At 30.3% G+C, this 20,320-nt stretch overlaps 1 protein-coding gene across 5 annotated transcripts in view; it reads right to left on the bottom strand.

Annotated features, from left to right (window-relative positions):
* Window positions 1-20,320, bottom strand: part of nuf (rab11 family-interacting protein nuf) — a 278,513-nt gene that overhangs the window by 172,948 nt on the left and 85,245 nt on the right. For 3 of the 5 annotated variants that reach the window (XM_073981415.1, XM_073981416.1, XM_073981417.1), the window contains exons 4-5: window positions 16,028-16,096; window positions 10,004-10,048 (exon numbers count right to left, since the gene is read on the bottom strand). In XM_073981415.1, coding sequence (XP_073837516.1) covers window positions 10,004-10,048; window positions 16,028-16,096 — 114 coding nt within the window. The remainder of the gene's footprint in view (window positions 1-10,003; window positions 10,049-16,027; window positions 16,097-20,320) is intronic. The other 2 variants (XM_073981419.1, XM_073981418.1) reach the window with 1 other exon arrangement.

The raw sequence follows: 20,320 nt of genomic DNA, 5'->3' as shown, positions 1-20,320 counted from the left end.
TCCACGTTTTGTGGAAATGATTAAAAAATATTTTTTAAAAAATCCACGTTTTGTGGAAATGATTAAAAAATATTTTTTAAAAAATCCACTTTTTGTGGAAATGATTAAAAAATATTTTTTAAAAAATCCACGTTTTGTGGAAATGATTAAAAAATATTTTTTAAAAAATCCACGTATTGTGGAAATGAATAAAAAATATTTTTTAAAAAATCCAAGTTTTGTGGAAATGATTAAAAATATTTTTTAAAAAATCCACGTTTTGTGGAAATGATTAAAAAATATTTTTTAAAAAATCCACGTTTTGTGGAAATGATTAAAAAATATTTTTTTAAAAATCCACGTTTTGTGGAAAAAATATTTTTTAAAAAATCCACGTTTTGTGGAAATATTAAAAAATATTTTTTTAAAAAATCCACGTTTTGTGGAAATGATTAAAAAATATTTTTTAAAAAATCCACGTTTTGTGGAAATGATTAAAAAATATTTTTTAAAAAATCCACGTTTTGTGGAAATGATTAAAAAATATTTTTTAAAAAATCCACGTTTTGTGGAAATGATTAAAAAATATTTTTTAAAAAATCCACGTTTTGTGGAAATGATTAAAAAATATTTTTTTAAAAATCCACGTTTTGTGGAAATGATTAAAAAATATTTTTTAAAAAATCCACGTTTTGTGGAAAAACATTAAAAAATATTTTTAAAAAATCCACGTTTTGTGGAAATGATTAAAAAATATTTTTTTAAAAATCCACGTTTTGTGGAAATGATTAAAAAATATTTTTTAAAAAATCCACGTTTTTGGGAAAATATTAAAAAAATATTTTTTAAAAAATCCACGTGTTGTGGAAATATTAAAAAATATTTTTTTAAAAAATCCACGTTTTGTGGAAAAATATTAAAAAATATTTTTTAAAAAATCCACTTTTTGTGGAAAAATATTGAAAAATAATTTTTAAAAAAATCCACGTTTTGTGGAAAAATATTAAAAAAATATTTTTTTTAAAAAAATCACGTTTTGTGGAAAAATATTATTTTTTACGAAATGTCGCCTTTAGTTATTAAACCTTTTTCGAAACCTTTAAAGTTCCCTTTTCTTCTTTAATGCATCTAAAAGAAGTCCTCTAAGTTTTAGCTTTGTCTAGCTCAGATGATTTCAAATTTCATTCCGTCTGCTGGAGAAAACATTGGTAACAACTTTATGTTTCCGATTAAATTTCATGTTGGAAATTCTAGATCAGTCTACTTTCTGGTTTAAGAAGACACGGATGGATGCCACAAGAGGCAGCTATGGATGGCTGCAGTCACATCCATTTCCATGAATAAAACGACAATTACAACTGTTACAAAAAAAACCGCAAAAATTGTGGCATAAAACAAGAATTTGACACGACAAACACAGCCGGAGCTATAAGACAACAACAGCAAAAGCAACAACAATAAAATAAATGGTTAAAGGAAACCTTTAAAGAATTGCAGACCAACAAAAAACGCAAACTTTTGATATTGCCACAAAACTGGAAACTTGTTTTGTGGCATTCAACAGTTGTTAGTAGGGGAGCGGGGTGGCTTCCATGTTGTTGTTGTTGCTCATGGTGGTGGTGATCTTTCTTTTCTTTGCAAAAAAAAATTGCAATTCAATTTACAGCATGGGAGTTTGACTTTTTAACATAATAATTTAAGAGGTTCAAACGAAGGAAGCGGTCACAAAGCCCAGGAGGGGAAACATGTTTACCTCAGGTTGGTTGTATATTTTGGCTTGTTGGGAAGAAGAAGAGTGAAAGACAAGTCAGGCAGTCAACAAGAAATGCATTCCTTAAGCATGACGCATTCATGCAGGCTTAGCATAGCAAGAGCAACAAGCTGGCGACAAGCATAAACCCAGCAAAGCAAATGGACTGCTCAAAGGCTGACGTTTTTTTCTACCGTGTCTGACAGAAAGGTAAATTTTTCTCTCTTTGAAGGAACAAATTGTTTTTTATTTTATTTATTTATTTATTTTCTTTTTTTGAACTCTGACTGTTTGGTTTGCTGGGATAATACTGCCCAGTTATGCTGGTGGTGTTGGTAACCAAACCATTCATCTTTCAGCCAAAAGCACATTGCTGAGAAACAAAAGATGGCTTCTTAAATTGAAGTTTGTTAGTCATCTTGCCTTAGTTAGAAGAAGAACAATTAGGATTATGATGTTGTTCTTCAAACATAATTATCAATAAACAAAATTGACAGATTCATTATCATCATAATGAGGTTCTTGGTTTTTTTTCTGTCATGGCTTAAACCCCTCAAATAAAAAACCAAAAAAAAAAATGTTTTACTTTTTATTAGCATGGCTTAAAAGCAAAATTTCTAAATCCAAACCAGTTTTAATACTGAAGCATAATTTCTTTGCAAAAAAAGACGAAATTTTTTGTTGGCCATGGCTAAAAAGCTGTTGTTGTGGTCGACGGTCTTCATTGCTGTAAGAGGCGTTGGTTGGGGTTTCTGCAGAAATAGTTTTAATGCCTTGTGTTCCAAATTCTTGGCAGCCACAGAAAAAGCAACAAAATAAGCAAAAAAAAAACAATCCAAAACAAAAGACAAAAAATTATAACATTTCAATATGGCCTCTGTGTGAGGTTGAGGATGTTGTTCTTATTGTTGTCCGACTGCTACTTCAGCTGATGTTATCTCTGGATCTGTAATAAATATTTATGTATGTTATGTCCCAAAACATTCCTCAATAATAATTTTGGCCTAAATATTCAGTTTCTGGTTTAGCCAAAAGCAGTTATGGCAAAATGTTTTTTGCCCACAGCGCCATTATGCGCGATGAAGGGATGGGAGGTAGAAATGACAATGCATAATAATGTGGTTAATATGGTCAGTGTAATGAGGTTATTTTAAGAAGTTGGTGATAAACAGTAGACGATGGAATGGCAAAATAAACAAATTCAGGGAAGTTCAAAAAAGGTCAAAGAACTGAGTAGAATAGAAGTTAAACTTTGGTCATCTATTCCATAGAAGACTCATACGGAGGCCTTCTATTCCATAAAGAAGAGCTCTACTAAGAGAAGACACTGCTGAAGGTCTTCTATTCCATAAAAATCCCTTAAAAATCCATTTTTTTGTTTGAAAAATATCTTTTTAAGAAATCCATTTTAAAAATATTTTTTAAAAAATCCATTTTTTGGAATTTTTTTTTTTAATACAATTTTTTGGAAAAATATTTTTAAAAAAAAAAATCATTTTCCTTTTGGAAATATTTTTTAAACCAATTTTTTTTGGAATTTTTTTTCAAATGCAAATTTTTGGAGATATGTATTTTACGTTTATTAAAATAATGGAAAAAATTAAATAAGGGAAAACAATGAAAAAATATTTTTTGAAAAAAGACGTTTATTAAAAAAATTGAAAAATATTATTTAAAAAAATTCATATTTATTAAAAAATCCAAGTTTTTTAAAAAAATCCACCTGTTTTAAAAAATATTATTTTTTTAAATTCATTAAAAAATTCAGGTGTATTAAAAAAATTCTTTAAAAATCCATATTTATTAAAAAGTCCACGTTTATTACAAAATCCACAGTTATTAAAAATATTAAAAAAATAAGTATATTAAACAAATATTTCTTAAAAAAATTACGTTTATTAAAAAAATATTTTTTAAAAAATTTTTAAAAAATCCATTTTTTGTGAAAAAATATTTTTTAAAAAATCCACGATTTGTGAAAAAATATTTTTTAAAAAATCCACGTTTTGTGAAAAAATATTAAAAATATTTTTTTTTATAAAATCCACGTTTTGTGGAAAAATATTAGAATATTTTTTAAAAAAACCACGTTTTGTGAAAATGCTGGTTTTGTGGAAAATGTTAAAAAATATTTTTTAAAAATCCACGTTTTGTGAAAAAATATTAAAAATATTTTTTTTTTATAAAATCCACGTTTTGTGGAAAAATATTAAAAATATTTTTTAAAAAAATCCAAGTTTTGTGGAAAGTATTTTTTTTTTAAAAAAATGCAGGTTTTGTGGAAAATATTAAAAAATATTTTTTAAAAAATCCACGTTTTGTGAATTGTTCCTAAAAAATTGAAATTTATTAAAATAAATTTTTAAAAATCCGATGTTTAACTAAAAAAATATATTTTTTTGAAAATACATAAAAAGAGATTTTTAAAAAATCCACGTTTTGTGAAAAAATATTAAAAATATTTTTTTAAAAAAATCCACGTTAGTGGAAAAAATCAAAAAAAAAAAATTAAAAAATCCACGTTTTGTAAAAAAATATTAAAAATATTTTTTTTAAAAAATCCACGTTAGTGGAAAAAATCAAAAAATATTTTTTTTTAAAAAATCCACGTTAGTGGAAAAGAAGAAGAAGAAAAAAATCCACGTTTTGTGGAAAAATATTAAAAAATATTTTTTTTAAAAAATCCACGTTTTGTGAAAAAATATTAAAAATATTTTTTAAAAAATTTGTGAAGAATATTAAAAATATTTTTGTTTTGTGAAAAAATATTAAAAATATTTTTTAAAAAAACCACGTTTTGTGAAAAATTATTATTTTTTTTTAAATGCAGGTTTTGTGGAAAATGTTAAAAAATATTTTTTATAAAATCCACGTTTTGTGGAAAAATATTAAAAATATTTTTAAAAAAAATCCACGTTTTGTGAAAAATATTTTTTTTTTAAAATGCAGGTTTTGTGGAAAATATTAAAAAATATTTTTAAAAAAAATCCACGTTTTGTGAAAAATATTTTTTTTTTAAAATGCAGGTTTTGTGGAAAATATTAAAAAATATTTTTTAAAAAATCCACGTTTTGTGAATTGTTCCTAAAAAATTGAAATTTATTAAAATAAATTTTTAAAAATCCGATGTTTAACTAAAAAAATATATTTTTTTGAAAATACATAAAAAGAGATTTTTAAAAAAATCCACGTTTTGTGAAAAAATATTAAAAATATTTTTTTTAAAAAATCCACGTTAGTGGAAAAAATCAAAAAAAAAAAATTAAAAAATCCACGTTTTGTAAAAAAATATTAAAAATATTTTTTTTAAAAAATCCACGTTAGTGGAAGAAATCAAAAAATATTTTTTTTTTTAAAATCCACGTTAGTGGAAAAAATCAAAAAATATTTTTTAAAAAATCCACGTTTTGTGAAAAGTATTAAAAATATTTTTAAAAAAATCCACGTTTTGTGGAAAAATATTAAAAAATATTTTTTTTAAAAAATCCACGTTTTGTGAAAAAATATTAAAAATATTTTTTAAAAAATTTGTGAAAAAAATTAAAAAATATTTTTTTAAAAAATCCACGTTTTGTGAAAAATATTAAAAATATTTTTAAAAAAATCCACGTTTTGTGAAAAATATTAAAAAATCCACGTTTTGTGGAAAAATATTAAAAAATATTTTTTTAAAAAATCCACGTTTTGTGGAAAAATATTAAAAAATATTTTTTTTAAAAAATCCACGTTTTGTGGAAAAATATTGAAAAATATTTTTTTAAAAAATCCACGTTTTGTGGAAAAATATTAAAAATATTTTTTTAAAAATCAAAAAATATTTTTTAAAATTCCACGTTTTGTGGAAAAATATTGAAAAATATTTTTTAAAAAATCCACGTTTTTTGGAAAAATATTGAAAAATATTTTTTAAAAAATCCACGTTTTGTGGAAAAATATTGAAAAATATTTTTTTAAAAATCCACGTTTTGTGGAAAAATATTGAAAAATATTTTTTAAAAAATCCACGTTTTGTGGAAAAATATTGAAAAATATTTTTTAAAAAATCCACGTTTTGTGGAAAAATATTAAAAAATATTTTTTTAAAAAATCCACGTTTTGTGGAAAAATATTAAAAAATATTTTTTAAAAAATCCACGTTTTGTGAAAAAATATTAAAAAATATTTTTTAAAAAATCCACGTTTTATGAAAAGATATTAAAAATATATTTTTTTTTATAAAATCCAAGTTTTGTGGAATAATATTAAAAATATTTTTTTTAAAAATCAAAAAATATTTTTTAAAATTCCACGTTTTGGGAAAAAATATTAAAAATATTTTTTTAAAAATCAAAAAATATTTTTTAAACTTCCACGTTTTGTAAAAAAATATTAAAAATATTTTTTGTAAAAATCAAAAAATATTTTTTAAAATTCCACGTTTTGTGAAAAAATATTAAAAATATTTTTTTAAAAATCAAAAAATATTTTTTAAAATTCCACGTTTTGTGGAAAAATATTGAAAAATATTTTTTAAAAAATCAAAAAATATTTTTTAAAATTCCACGTTTTGTGGAAAAATATTGAAAAATATTTTTTAAAAAATCCACGTTTTGTGGGAAAATATTGAAAAATATTTTTTAAAAAATCCACGTTTTGTGAAAAAATATTTATTTTTTTTTAATCCACGTTTTGTGGAAAAATATTAAAAAATATTTTTTTAAAAAATCCACGTTTTGTGGAAAAATATTAAAAAATATTTTTTTAAAAAATCCACGTTTTGTGGAAAAATATTAAAAAATCCACGTTTTGTGAAAAAATATTAAAAAATATTTTTTAAAAAATCCACGTTTTATGAAAAGATATTAAAAATATATTTTTTTATAAAGTCCAAGTTTTGTGGAATAATATTAAAAATATTTTTTTTAAAAATCAAAAAATATTTTTTTAAAAATCAAAAAATATTTTTTTAAAATTCCACGTTTTGTGAAAAAATATTAAAAAATATTTTTTAAAAAATCCACGTTTTGTGGAAAAATATCAAAAAATATTTTTTAAAAAATCCACGTTTTGTGGAAATGATTAAAAAATATTTTTTAAAAAATCCACGTTTTGTGGAAATTATTAAAAAATCCACGTTTTGTGAAAAAATATTGATTTTTTTTTAAATCCACGTTTTGTGGAAAAATATTAAAAAATATTTTTTTAAAATCCACGTTTTGTGGAGAAATATTAAAAAATCCACGTTTTGTGAAAAAACATTAAAAAATATTTTTTAAAAACTCCACGTTTTATGAAAAGATATTAAAAATATGTTTTTTTATAAAATCCAAGTTTTGTGGAATAATATTAAAAATATTTTTTTTTAAAAATCAAAAAATATTTTTTAAAATTCCACGTTTTGTTAAAAAATATTAAAAATATTTTTTAAAAAATCCACGTTTTGTGGAAATATATAAAAAAATATTTTTTAAAAAATCCACGTTTTGTGGAAAAATATAAAAAAATATTTTTAAAAAAATCCACGTTTTGTGGAAAAATATAAAAAAAATATTTTTTAAAAAATCCACGTTTTGTGAAAAATATTAAAATTATTTTTTGAAACATCTACGTTTTGTGGAAATATATTAATTTTTTTTAAAAATCCACATTTTGTGGAAAAATATTAAAAATATTTTTTGAATAAAAAATTTTATTAAAAAATGGAAAAATATTATTTAAAAAATCCATATTTATTAAAAAAATCCACGTTTTAAAAAAACACACAAAATATTTTTTTTTTTAAATCCATGTTCATTAAAAATTCAGGTGTATTAAAAAATAATTCTTTAAATATCCATATTTATTAAAAAAAAAAATCAATTTTTAATTTAAAAATAAATTTAAAAAAAAATTAAATTAATTCACTTGTTTTTGGAAAAATATTTAAAAAATCCGATGTTTATCTAAAAAATATTTTTTTTAAATTCACATTATTTTTAAATTCACAATTGTTTTTAAAAAATTTACGTTTATTAAAAAATATTTTAAATATCCATGTTTTTTTTTTTTGGAAAATTGTTTAAAAAAATTCACGTTTATTAAAAAATATTTAAAAAACCTTTGTTTTTTTTGAAATTTTTTTTAAAAAGACCACATTCACGTTTAAAAAATATTTAAAAACAATTCTGGTTTTTTGTAAAAACATTTTTTTTTAAAAATCTATGTTTATTAAAAATTATTTTTTTAATCCACGTAATTAAAAAATATTTTCTCAAAAATCCACGATTACTACAAAAATATTTTTTTTATTGTTGCCTTATTAAAATATAAAAAATTATTTTTATTTATTTTTAAAAATAAATAATAAAAAATAACCTTTTTGGATTTTTTTAATCCACACATTTGAAAAAAAATCCACACATTTTGGAAAAATATTTTTTAAAAATTCCCCGTTTGTTGAAAATTTGTTTGTCGGGAGTTTTTTTTTAATCTAAGTTAATTTACAAAAATACACAGTTGATGAAAAATATGTAAAAAAAAAACAAATCCACGGTTTATGGAAAAATATTTTTTATAAAAATGCACGTGTTTAGAAAAATATTTTAAAAGATCTACGTTTGTTGGAAAAATATTAAAAAAAACTCCATGTTTGTTAGAAAAATATTTTTTAAACAATCCACTTTTTTGGAAAAAATAAAAAACTATATTAAAAATACCTTTAAAAAATAGACTTTTCTAAAAAAATATTAAAAAAACAATATAATTTAAAACAAGTAGGAAAAGCGTTAAGTTCGGTCGGGCCGAACTTTTTATACCCTCCACCACAAATTTCAGCTATTTCGGTGAATTAATGTGGCCAAAACCTTCAAAATACCGAATATCGGAAGGTACTGTTCTATGGGGGCTATATGATGGCGTGGACCTATACCTACGAATTTCTGGGGGAAAGTTTTATACCCCAAACGAAGACTAAATACCAAATTTCAGCCTCGGTGTGATAATGAGGCTAAAACCTTCAAAATACCGAAAATCGGGAGATATCGTCCTATGGGGGCTATATCAAAACGTGGACCTATATAAACATTTATGGTAGAAATGTTTCTTAGCCTCTGGAAATTCAAAATACAAAGTTACAACCGATTCTGTTGTCAAATGGGAGTAATACATTCAAAATATATTAAAATGACGCGTACTTTATATGGGGCGTTATATGGGGGTAATACCAAAACATGGACCTATATAAACCAACTTTGGTAGGAATGTTTTTTGGCCTCTGGAGACACAAAATACCAAATTGCAACCAATTCGGTGGTAAAATGGAACAAATATCTTAAAAATTCCTTAAAACGACGACGCGTCACGCGTCATTTTGTATGGAGGCTATACGAAAGCGTGGACGTACATAGCCCGCTTTCAATACCAAAAATCCTACGTACATATAATAGATTTTCCCAAAATTTCATCCACCTACGTCAATCCGTTCGGACGCTAGAGTGATTTCCACAGACGGACAGACGGACAGACGGACAGACAGACAGACGGACAGACGGACGGACATGGCTATATCGATGTAGAATTGTACGCTGATCAAGAATATATATAGTTTGTGGGGTCTACAATGATTATTTCGAGTAGTTACAAACGTAGTGACAAACTTAATATACCCCCATCCTATGGTGGAGGGTATAAAAATCCACGTTTTTTGAAAAAATATTTTTTAATAATTCAGGTTTTTTTGGAAAAAAATTAACAAATACAGGTTTTTTGGAAAATATTTTTGAAGTACAGGTAATTTAAATTTATAAAGCCTCAGTAGGGGTCTTTTAGTCTAGAGGAGCTCTCCTTTTCTATAGAAGGGTCTTTCATAGAATGAAATACCTAAATGACCCTACCGAGATCTTCTGTTCTATACAAGACCTCGCTAGAGGCTTATATAGAATAGAAGACAATCGTAGGGGTCTGCTAATCTATAGATGACCTTATATATGTATGTAGATATTGGCCGAGATGAGCTTATGTTTGATAAATAACACATACAAATGTAAAAACAATTTATGATTTATTTGTTAATGTATAAAGTAATATTATGAAGAATATGCTGTTTGACCAAATGCCTAAATTGTATGGAATTTTCACAAGAAAATTTTAAAATTATTTTAATAATTTAACAACAAGTTTTCTTAATTGTTTAAGAAAGTTGAGGATTATTTACATAAAAATGGACACCAACACCCACAGCTTTAGTAATTATTATTTTTTCAAGAGCCACCCTAAACCAACATTTAAAATCAATGTAAGAAAATTTGTTCATCTTACTGTCTCATTGATCCCCAGCGACGGTTGGCTAAACTGTCCGGGTTTCTGTGTGTGATGTTGTTGTTTAAAAGTTGGCAATAAAATAAGAAGAAGAAAAAAACAAAAACAAATAAATAAATAAAATAATTAATTTTTAATTAACATATCAATCAAAGTTTATAAGAGAATAACAATATACAAAATAAGAGCAGATGTGAATATGAAAATAAGAGAAATGTAGCCAATTGTACACTGGCGATGAACTCTTAAAAAAATGTTACTAAAGTAGAGGAGAGAAGAGTAGAAATTCATAATTCGCTCTTAATTACAGCGTATGCCAGAAAAGCTGGACCTAAACGAACTATGAACAGATCCCTAATTTTAAAAGTAAATTAAATCGTAGGTTGAAAAATGTTATGAAACCTTCAAACTTCTATGACAAGTATCACACAACCTTCAAACTACCTTCCGGGCATCAAACCGGCTTCTGGAGTATCAAACGATCTTCAAACTTTCTTATCGGGTATCAAACTACCTTCTCGAGTATTTAACGACCTTCATACATTTTTGTCGAGTATCAAACTACCCTGAAACTTCTTTGTCGGACATCAAACTACAATCTCGAGTATACAACCGCCCTCAAATATCTTTGTCGCGTATCAAACTGCCCTTTAGAGAGTAAAACTACCTTCCAGTTTCTTTGCTGGGCATCAAGCTACCTACTAGAGCATCAAACTACCTTCTAACGTATGAAACCTCCTTCAAGCTTGTTTATCGGTTATCAAACTACTGTGTCGGGTATTTAACTATCTTGCCGAGCATCAGCCTACCTACAAACTTTTTTGTCGGATATCAAACTACCATCTCGAGTCTTAAACCAATTTCATACATCTTTTTTCGGGCATCTTCTTCAAACTTCTTTTTCGAGTATCAAACCGCCTTCAAACTTCTATGTCGGCTATTAAACTACCTTCTTGAGTATCGAACCACCTTCAAACTTCTTTGTCGACTATCAAACCGCCTTCAAACCTCTTTGTCGAGTAACAAACCACCTTCTCGAGTGTCAAACCACCTTCAAACTACTTTATCGAGTATCAAACCACCTTCAAACTTCTTTGTCCGCTATTAAACTACTTTCTTGAGTATCAAACCACCTTCAAACTTCTTTGCCAATTATCAAACCACCTTCAAACTTCTTTGTTGTTTATAAAACTACCTTCTAAAGTATCAAACCACCTTCAAACTTCTTTTTCGAGTATCAAACCGCCTTCAAACTTCTTTGGCAGCTATTCAACTACCTTCTTGAGTACCAAACCACCTTCAAACTTCTTTGTTGGTTATCAAACTACCTTCTTCAGTATCGAACCACCTTCAAACATCTTTGTCGGCTATTAAACTGCCTTCGTGAGTATCAAACGCCTTCCAACTTCTTTGTCGAGTATCAAACCGCCTTCAAACTTCTTTGTCGGCTATTAAACTACCTTCTTGGGTATCAAACCGCCTTCAAACTTCTTTGCCGGCTATTAAACTACCTTCTTGAGTATCAAACCGTTTTAAACTTCTTTGTCAGCTATAAACCTAGCTTCTTAAGTATCAAACCACCTTCAAACTTCTTTTTCGAGTATCAAACCGCCTTCAAACTTCTTTGGCGGCTATCAAACTACCTTCTTGAGTATCAAGCCACGTTCAAACTTCTTTGTTGGTTATCAAACTACCTTTTTCAGTATCAAACCGCATTCAAACATCTTTACTACTATTAAACTACCTTCTTGGACATCAAACCACCCTCAAACTTCTTTGTCAGCTATAAACCTACCTTCTTAAGTGTCAAACCACCTTCAAACTCCTTTGCCGAGTATCAAACCGCCTTCAAACTTCTTTGTGGGCTATTAAACTACTTTCTTGAGTATAAAACCACCTTCAAATTCTTTGTCGGGTAATAAACCACTTTCTCGAGTATCGAACGACCTTCAAACTTCTCTGTCGGGCATTTAAACACCTTCAAAATTCTTTGTCGGCTATTAAACTATCTTCTTGAGTATCAAACCACCTTCAAACTTCTTTGTCGAGTATCAAGCCGCCTTCAAACTTCTCTGTCGGGTACTTAAAACACCTTCAAACTTCTTTGTGGGCTATTAAACTACTTTCTTGAGTATAAAACCACCTTCAAATTCTTTGTCGGGTAATAAACCACTTTCTCGAGTATCGAACGACCTTCAAAATTCTCTGTCGGGCATTTAAACACCTTAAAAATTCTTTGTCGGCTATTAAACTATCTTCTTGAGTATCCAACCACCTTCAAACTTCTTTGTCGAGTATCAAACCGCCTTCAAACTTCTCTGTCGGGTACTTAAAACACCTTCAAACTTCTTTGTGGGCTATTAAACTACTTTCTTGAGTATAAAACCACCTTCAAATTCTTTGTCGGGTAATAAACCACTTTCTCGAGTATCGAACGACCTTCAAACTTCTCTGTCGGGCATTTAAACACCTTCAAACTTCTTTTTGTCGGCTATTAAACTATCTTCTTCAGTATCAAACCACCTTCAAACTTCTTTGTCGAGTATCAAACTACCTTCTTCAGTATCAAACCGCCTTCAAACTTCTTTGTCGGCTATTAAACTACCTTCTTGAGTGTTAAAACACTTTCAAACTTCTTTTTCAACCGATCTTATTAAGTATCAAACCACCTTCAAACTTATTTTTCGAGTATCAAACCGACTTCAACCTTCTTTGTCGGTTATTAAATAACCTTCTTGAGTATCAAACCACCTTCGAACTTCTTTGTCGGGTAACAGACCACCTTCTCGAGTATCGAACCACCTTCAAACTTCTCTGTAGGGTATTTAAAACCCCTTCAAACTTCTTTGTCGGCCATTAAACTACCTTCTTGAGTATCAAACAACTTCCAACTTCTTTGTCGAGTGTCAAACGGCCTTCAAACTTCTTTGTCGGTCATTAAACTACGTTCTTGAGTATCAAACCACCTTCAAACTTCTTTGTCGGGTAACAAACCAATTTCTCGAGTATCAAACCACCTTCAAACTTCTTTGTCGGCTATTAAACTGCCTTCTTGAGTATCAAACCGCCTTCAAACTTCTTTGTCGGTCATTAAAATACGTTCTTGAGTATCAAACCACCTTCAAACTTCTTTGTCGGGTAACAAACCAACTTCTCGAGTTTCAAACCACCTTCAAACTTCTTTGTCGGCTATTAAACTGCCTTCTTGGGTATCAAACCACCTTCAAACTTCTTTGTCGAGTATCAAACCGCCTTCAAACTTCTCTGTCGGGTACTTAAACACCTTCAAACTTCTTTGTGGGCTATTAAACTACTTTCTTGGGTATAAAACCACCTTCAAATTCTTTGTCGGGTAATAAACCACTTTCTCGAGTATCGAACAACCTTCAAACTTCTCTGTCGGGCATTTAAACACCTTCAAACTTCTTTGTCGGCTATTAAACTATCTTCTCGAGTATCAAACCACCTTCAAACATCTTTTTCGAGTATCAAAGCGCCTTCAAACTTCTTTGGTGGCTATTAAACGACCTTCTTGAGTATCAAACCACCTTCAAACTTCTTTGTCGGGTAAAAAACCACCTTCTCGAGTTTCGAACCACCTTCAAACTAGTTTTTCGAGTATCAGACCCCCTTCAAAATACTTTGTTGGCTTTTAAACTACCTTCTTGAGTAACGAACCACCTTCAATCTTCTTTGTCGGGTAACAAACAACCTTCTCGAGTATCAAACCATCTTCAAACTAGTTTTTCGAGTATCAAACCGCCTTCAAAATACTTTGTCGGCTATAAAACTACCTTCTTGAGTATCAAACCACCTTCAAACTTTTTTGTCAGCTATAAAGCTACCTTCTTAAGTATCAAACCACCTTCAAACTTCTTTTTCGAGTATCAAACCGCCTTCAAACTTCTTTGTCGAGTATCAAACCACCTTCAAACTTCTTTATTGGTTATCAAACTACCTTCTTCAGTATCAAACCGCCTTCAAATTTCTTTGTTGGCTATCAAACTACCTTCTTCAGTATCAAACCCCCTTCAAACTTCTTTGTCGGATATCAAACAACCTTCTTAACTATCAAACCAACTTCAAACTTCTTTTTCGAGTATCAAACCGCCTTCAAACTTCTTTGTCGGCTATCAAACTACCTTCTTGTGTATCAAACCCACTTCAAACATCTTTGTCGGCTTTCAAACTACCTTCGGCGTTCAAACTACCTTCTCGAGAACTAAACCACCCTCATACTCCTCATTCTGGTGTATTAAAATACATTCTAACGTCTATGTTTGGTATCTAAACACCTTCTCGAGTATCAAACCACCTTAAAAATTCCCTGTCGGGTATCAAACTAGCTTGTCGAGTATTAAACCACTTTCAAACTTCTTTGTGGGAAATTAAACTACATTCTGATGTATTTAAATACCTTCAAACTTCTTTGTTGAGGACTTCTCGAGTATCAAACCATTTCCAAACTTCTATGTAGAGTATCAAACTACATTTAAACTTCTTTGTCGGATATCAAACTAACTTCTCGATTATTAAACCACCTTCAAACTTCTATATCGAGTACCAAACGACGTCTTTGTCGGTTATCAAACTACTTTCTCGAGTATTAAACGACATTCAAACTTCTATTTCGGCTATCCAACTACCTTATCGAGTATTAAACCAACTTCAAACTTCATTGTTTGGTATCAAACTACCTTCTCGGGTATCAAACTATCCACAAACTTCTATAGAGAGTATCAAATCACCTTTAAACTTGTTGGTTTTGTATCAAACTACTTTCTCGACTATCAAACAATCTTCAAACTTCTTTGTTGGGTGTCAAACAACCTTCGAACTTTGTTGTGCGGTATCAAACCAGCTTCTCTATTATCAACCCAACTTCAAACATCTTTGTCGTTGTTTCTTCCATTTTTTGGGCCTTTTTTGCTCCATTGATAAGAAAAAACGAATGGCAACGCTGATGCCAAAAATTTAAGAGAGTGTTTACGTTTTCTCTACCGCTTCTACGTTGTTGAAAACACGTATAAGAGTTGTATACAAGGTTTGTTCTCCTATCTCTCCATTAAGATTTCTCTCTCTCTCTCTCTCTGTTTCGGCCAAAATCCAGAAAATATTGTGGGAACAATCTCTCTCTGGCAATGTTGATGCCAAATAAACAAAAGTAAAAAAAAACTAAACACTGTGGCGGCTATGACGTAGCCGACACTGGCAAGATTTGGGGGAAGCTGTGTGTGAGTGGGCCAGAGCATGACTGACTCATACCAAAAAAACAAGAGGCATAGCAAATGAAAAACAAAAAATGCTTTATGTTTTACATGAGAGACACTTGGCTGTCTGCTTCAATAATAAACGCCAACATGACGGGGTAGTAGTTGGGTCAAGCGACTGCTGCTGATGACGATGGCGATGAGCTTGTTATATTTTTGTATAACTGGTTAAGAGATATGCCAATAAGCCAAGTGGTATCTTTAACTGGCTGGCTGGCCTGGCCTTAAGCAGAAAACACAGATTCAAAATTGCAAACCGGTTTACAAAAAATAAAAAATACTAAGAAACAGCGAGAAGGAGAGAGAACGAGAGAGAGACATGGAATAAATGCATACAACAAAAAGTTCCCCCAAAATAACAATTGAAGCAAAACTGAAACTATACAACAACATGTTGTGAAGAGGGGGAAGAGAAAGAAGACAGAAACCGGTAACAAAACAACACTTGAAAACAAAACACAAAAAACAACAAATGAACGAACGAACTCTAACAACAAAAGTATGAGACAATCATAATGACAAAAGCAGGCAACAAATATGATTACTGGGTAGCCCCATTCCCCATGGCTAGAAGTTGGCGTTATGGCTACATTACGTTGCTTATTACCCATGACATGTGGAAGCATAAGGTGACAATCTCTCTCCTCAAAGAATAGTACATAACTTAGGATTAAGTAAATAATACTAAAATTGGCAGATAAGTTTCAGCAATAAGTCTCAAAAATAAAAAAATAATAACTGAATGGCCACTTACTTGGTGGGCGTACGTCTCAAACTCATGCGTGTCCAATTATCGCGTGGTATGAATCCCAAGTCATCATCGCTGAAAGTAAAATGAAATAAAAATTAAATAATTTTTTTTTGTTAAAAACAAAATCGTAAAACAACAATAAAAACAAATTTAGCCGAATAAAAAAACCACAAAATTATGACGCAAAAAACTTGTGGCGGTGAACCAGCTGATTTGTCCGCAACTTGGCTCCCACGCTGCCACAAATAGCAAAAATAGCAACACGTTTTTTCGCAGGAATTTTCCGATTTTCACATTGAACCAATTAATTACTTGCGAAGCCAAAAAGGTAAACTATCAACCAATCATGGCAGGCAAAGGAAGAGTAGACAAAAACAGACACACAAAGCGTAAAAACTAAAAATAGACCACCATGCGACAGTTTGGCAGGCGTAACTTGGTGTGTTGTTATCGTTGTTTTGGTTCAGCACAGAAGAAATGCCTGAATTTTGGCAGGTAATTGACGATATTGTGGAAAAATAATATAGTGGGTGGGGGGTAGGGGAGATATGGATTTTGATTGATGGGAAAATCCAATATGTTTTTAAAGAAGAGTCTACTTTTTCCAACACAATTTATGCAGATAAATTATTTAAACCGGTAAAAAAGAATCAGGCACCTACGACTTACTTTGGTAATAGATAAAATGAAAAGCCTTTTCTGAGGTGGCCAAAGAAGTTATGAAAGTTTAAAACTTATTTTTGGGGTATCTGGAATATCAAACCACCACAAACTTTTTTGTGGCGTAACAAACTTCCTACACGTTTGTCAAGCCACTTTCAAACTTCCTTGCCGGGTATCAACTCACTTTCAAACTTCTTTATCGGGTATCAAACTACCATCTCGAGTCAGAAAACTTCTTCAAACTTCTTGTTCGGATGTAAAACCACCTACAACCTTCTTAGTCAGGCTTCAAACTTTTTTCTCGAGTGTCAACAGACCTTCAAACTTCTTTGTCGGGTATCAAACCACCTCCAAACTTCTTTGCAGAGTATCAAACTACCTTCTCGAGTTTCAAACCACTTTCAATCTTCTTTGTCGGGTATCAGACTACCGTCTCGAGTATCAACCCGCATTCAAGCTTCTCTGCTGGGTATCTAACTACCTTTTCGAGCACCAACCGACCATCAAACTGCTTTTTGTGGGTATCAAACTCCCTTTTCGAGCATTAAAACATCTTCAATTTTTTTTTCGGGTATCAAACCACTTTTAAACTTCTTTGTCGGGTATCAACCCACCTTCAAACTTCTTTATTGGGTATCAAACTACATTCCTACTTCTTTATCGGGTATGAAACAACATTCAATCGTCTTTGTCGGGTATCAAACTACCTTCTACAGTATCACAACAGCTTCGAACATAATTGTCGAGTATCACACCAACTTTAACCTACTATGTCGAGTATCAAACTACCTTCTCGAGACAGAAAACTTCTTCAAACTTCTTGTTCGGATGTAAAACCATCTACAACCTCTTAGTCAGGCCTCAAACTTTCTTCTCGAGTGTCAACAGACCTTCAAACTTCTTTGTCGGATATCAAACCAAACTTCAAACTTCTTTGGAGAGTATCAAACTAACTTCTCCAGTTTCAAACCACTTTCAAACTTCTTTGTCGGCTATCAGACTACCGTCTCGCGTGTTAACCCGCCTTCGAGCTTCTCTGCTGGGTATCAAACTACCTTTTCGAGCTTCAACCGACCTTCAAGCTTATTTTTGTGGCTATCAAACTCCCTTTTCGAGTATTAAAACATCTTCAAACTTTTTTTTCGGGAATCAAACCACTTTTAAACTTCTTTGTCGTGTATTAAATTGCCCCCAAAATTTCCTTGTCGGCTATCAAACTACCTTATCGAACGTCAAAGTACCTTCTAACTTTATGTTGGGTATCAAATTGCCTTCTCGAATATTAAACCATCATCCAACTTCCTTGCAGGGTATCAAACAACCTTAAAATTTCTTTGTCGAATATGAAACTACCCTCTTGAGTATCAAACCACCTTCAAACTTCTTTGTACCGTATTAAACCAAGTTTTACAATATCAAACCACCTTAAAACTTCTTTGTCGGGTATGAAACTACCTTCTCGAGTATCAAACTATCTTCAATCTTCTTTTTCGGTTATCAAACTATCTTCAAACTTTTTTCTCGGCTATCTAACTACCTTCCCGACTATAAAACCCCCTTCAAACTACATCGTCGGGTATCATACTACGTTCTTGATTATCAAACTGCCTTCAAACTTCTTTGTCGGATATCAAACTATCTTCAAATTACTTGTTCAAGTATCAAACTGCCTTCTTGAGTATCAAACCACCTACAAAATTTTTTGTTGGTAGTATCAAGCCGCATTGAAACTTCTTTGTGGTGTATCAAACTAACTTCACGATTATTAAACTACCTTGAAACTTCTTTGTCTGGTATAAAACTACGTTCTCGAGTGTTAAAACACCTTCAAACTTCCTTGTCGAGCATCAAACTACCTTCAAACTTCTTTGTCTGGCATCACAGTACGTTCTCGAGTATCAAACCACCTTCAAACATCTCTGGCGTGCATCAAACTACCTTTAAACTTCTTTATCGAGTATCAAACTACTTTCAAACTTCTTTGTTGGGTATCAAACTACCTCCTCGAGTATCAAAGCAACTTCAAACATCTTTTTTGAACATCAAACTACCTTCCTAGGGGTTAAACCACCTTGAAACTTTTTGGCCAGATATTAAAATACGTTCTCGAGTATCAAACTACCTTCAAACTTCTTCGTTGAGTATCAAACTACGTTCAAACTTTTTTGTCTAGTATCAAACTTCTTTGTCGAGTACCAAACTGCCTTTAAACTTCTTTGTCGGGTAAAAACTACGTTATCGAGAATCAAACTATCTTCAAACTTCTTTGGCGTGCATCAAACTACCTTCAAACTTCATTATCTGATATGACACTACGTGCTCGAGTATCAAACCACCTTCAAACTTCTTTAGCATGCATCAAACTACCTTTAAACTTCTTTGTCGAGTATCAAACTGCCTTTAAACTTCTTGTTGGGTATCAAACTACCTTCTCGAGTATCGAAACACCTTCAAACATTTTTGCCGAATATCAAACCACCTTCTTTGGCATTAAACCATCTTCGAACATCTTTGTCAAGTATCAAACTACCTTGAAACTTCTTTGTCGGGTATTAAACTACTTTCTCGAGTATCAAACCACCTTCAAACTTCCTTGTCGAGCATTAAACTACCTTCAAACTTCTTTGTCTGGTATCACACCATGTTCTCGAGTACCAAACCACCTTCAAACTTCTTTGGCGTGCATCAAACTACCTTTAAACTTCTTTGTCGAGTATCAAACTACGTTCAAACTTCCTTATCGAGTATCAAACTACTTTCAAACTTCTTTGTTGGGTATCAAACTACCTCCTCGAGTATCAAACCACCTTCAAACATCTTTGTCGAACATCAAACTTCCTTCTTAGGCGTTAAATCACCTTGAAACTTTTTTGCCGGGTATTAAAATATGTTCTCGAGTATCAAACTACCTTCAAACTTCTTTGTTGAGTATCAAACTACGTTCAAACATCTTTGTTGAGTATCAAACTGCCTTTAAACTTCTTTGTCGAGTATCAAACTACGTTATCGAGTATCAAACCACCTTTTAACTTCCTTGTCGAGCATCAAACTACCTTCAAACTTATTTTTCGAGTATCAAACTGCCTTTAAACTTCTTGTTGGGTATCAAACTACCTTCTCGAGTATCGAAACATCTTCAAACATTTTTGCTGAATATCAAACCACCTTCTTTGGCATTAAACCATCTTCGAACTTCTTTGTCAAGTATCAAACTACCTTGAAACTTCTTTGTCGGGTATTAAACTACGTTATCGAGTATCAAACTACCTTCAAACTTCTTCGTTGAGTATCAAACTACGTTCAAACTTTTTTGTCTAGTATCAAACTTTTTTGTCTAATATCAAACTTCTTTGTCGAGTACCAAACTGCCTTTAAACTTCTTTGTCGGGTAAAAACTACGTTATCGAGAATCAAACTATCTTCAAACTTCTTTGGCGTGCATCAAACTACCTTCAAACTTCATTATCTGATATCACACTACGTGCTCGAGTATCAAACCACCTTCAAACTTCTTTAGCATGCATCAAACTACCTTTAAACTTCTTTGTCGAGTATCAAACTGCCTTTAAACTTCTTGTTGGGTATCAAACTACCTTCTCGAGTATCGAAACACCTTCAAACATTTTTGCCGAA

The sequence above is a fragment of the Musca autumnalis genome, unplaced genomic scaffold, assembly GCF_047663935.1.
Source record: "Musca autumnalis isolate F117 unplaced genomic scaffold, ASM4766393v1 scaffold_4, whole genome shotgun sequence".
NCBI lineage: Eukaryota > Metazoa > Arthropoda > Insecta > Diptera > Muscidae > Musca > Musca autumnalis.
The sequence above is the reverse complement of the archived record's forward strand: the minus strand, read 5'-3'. Positions and strand labels throughout refer to the sequence as shown.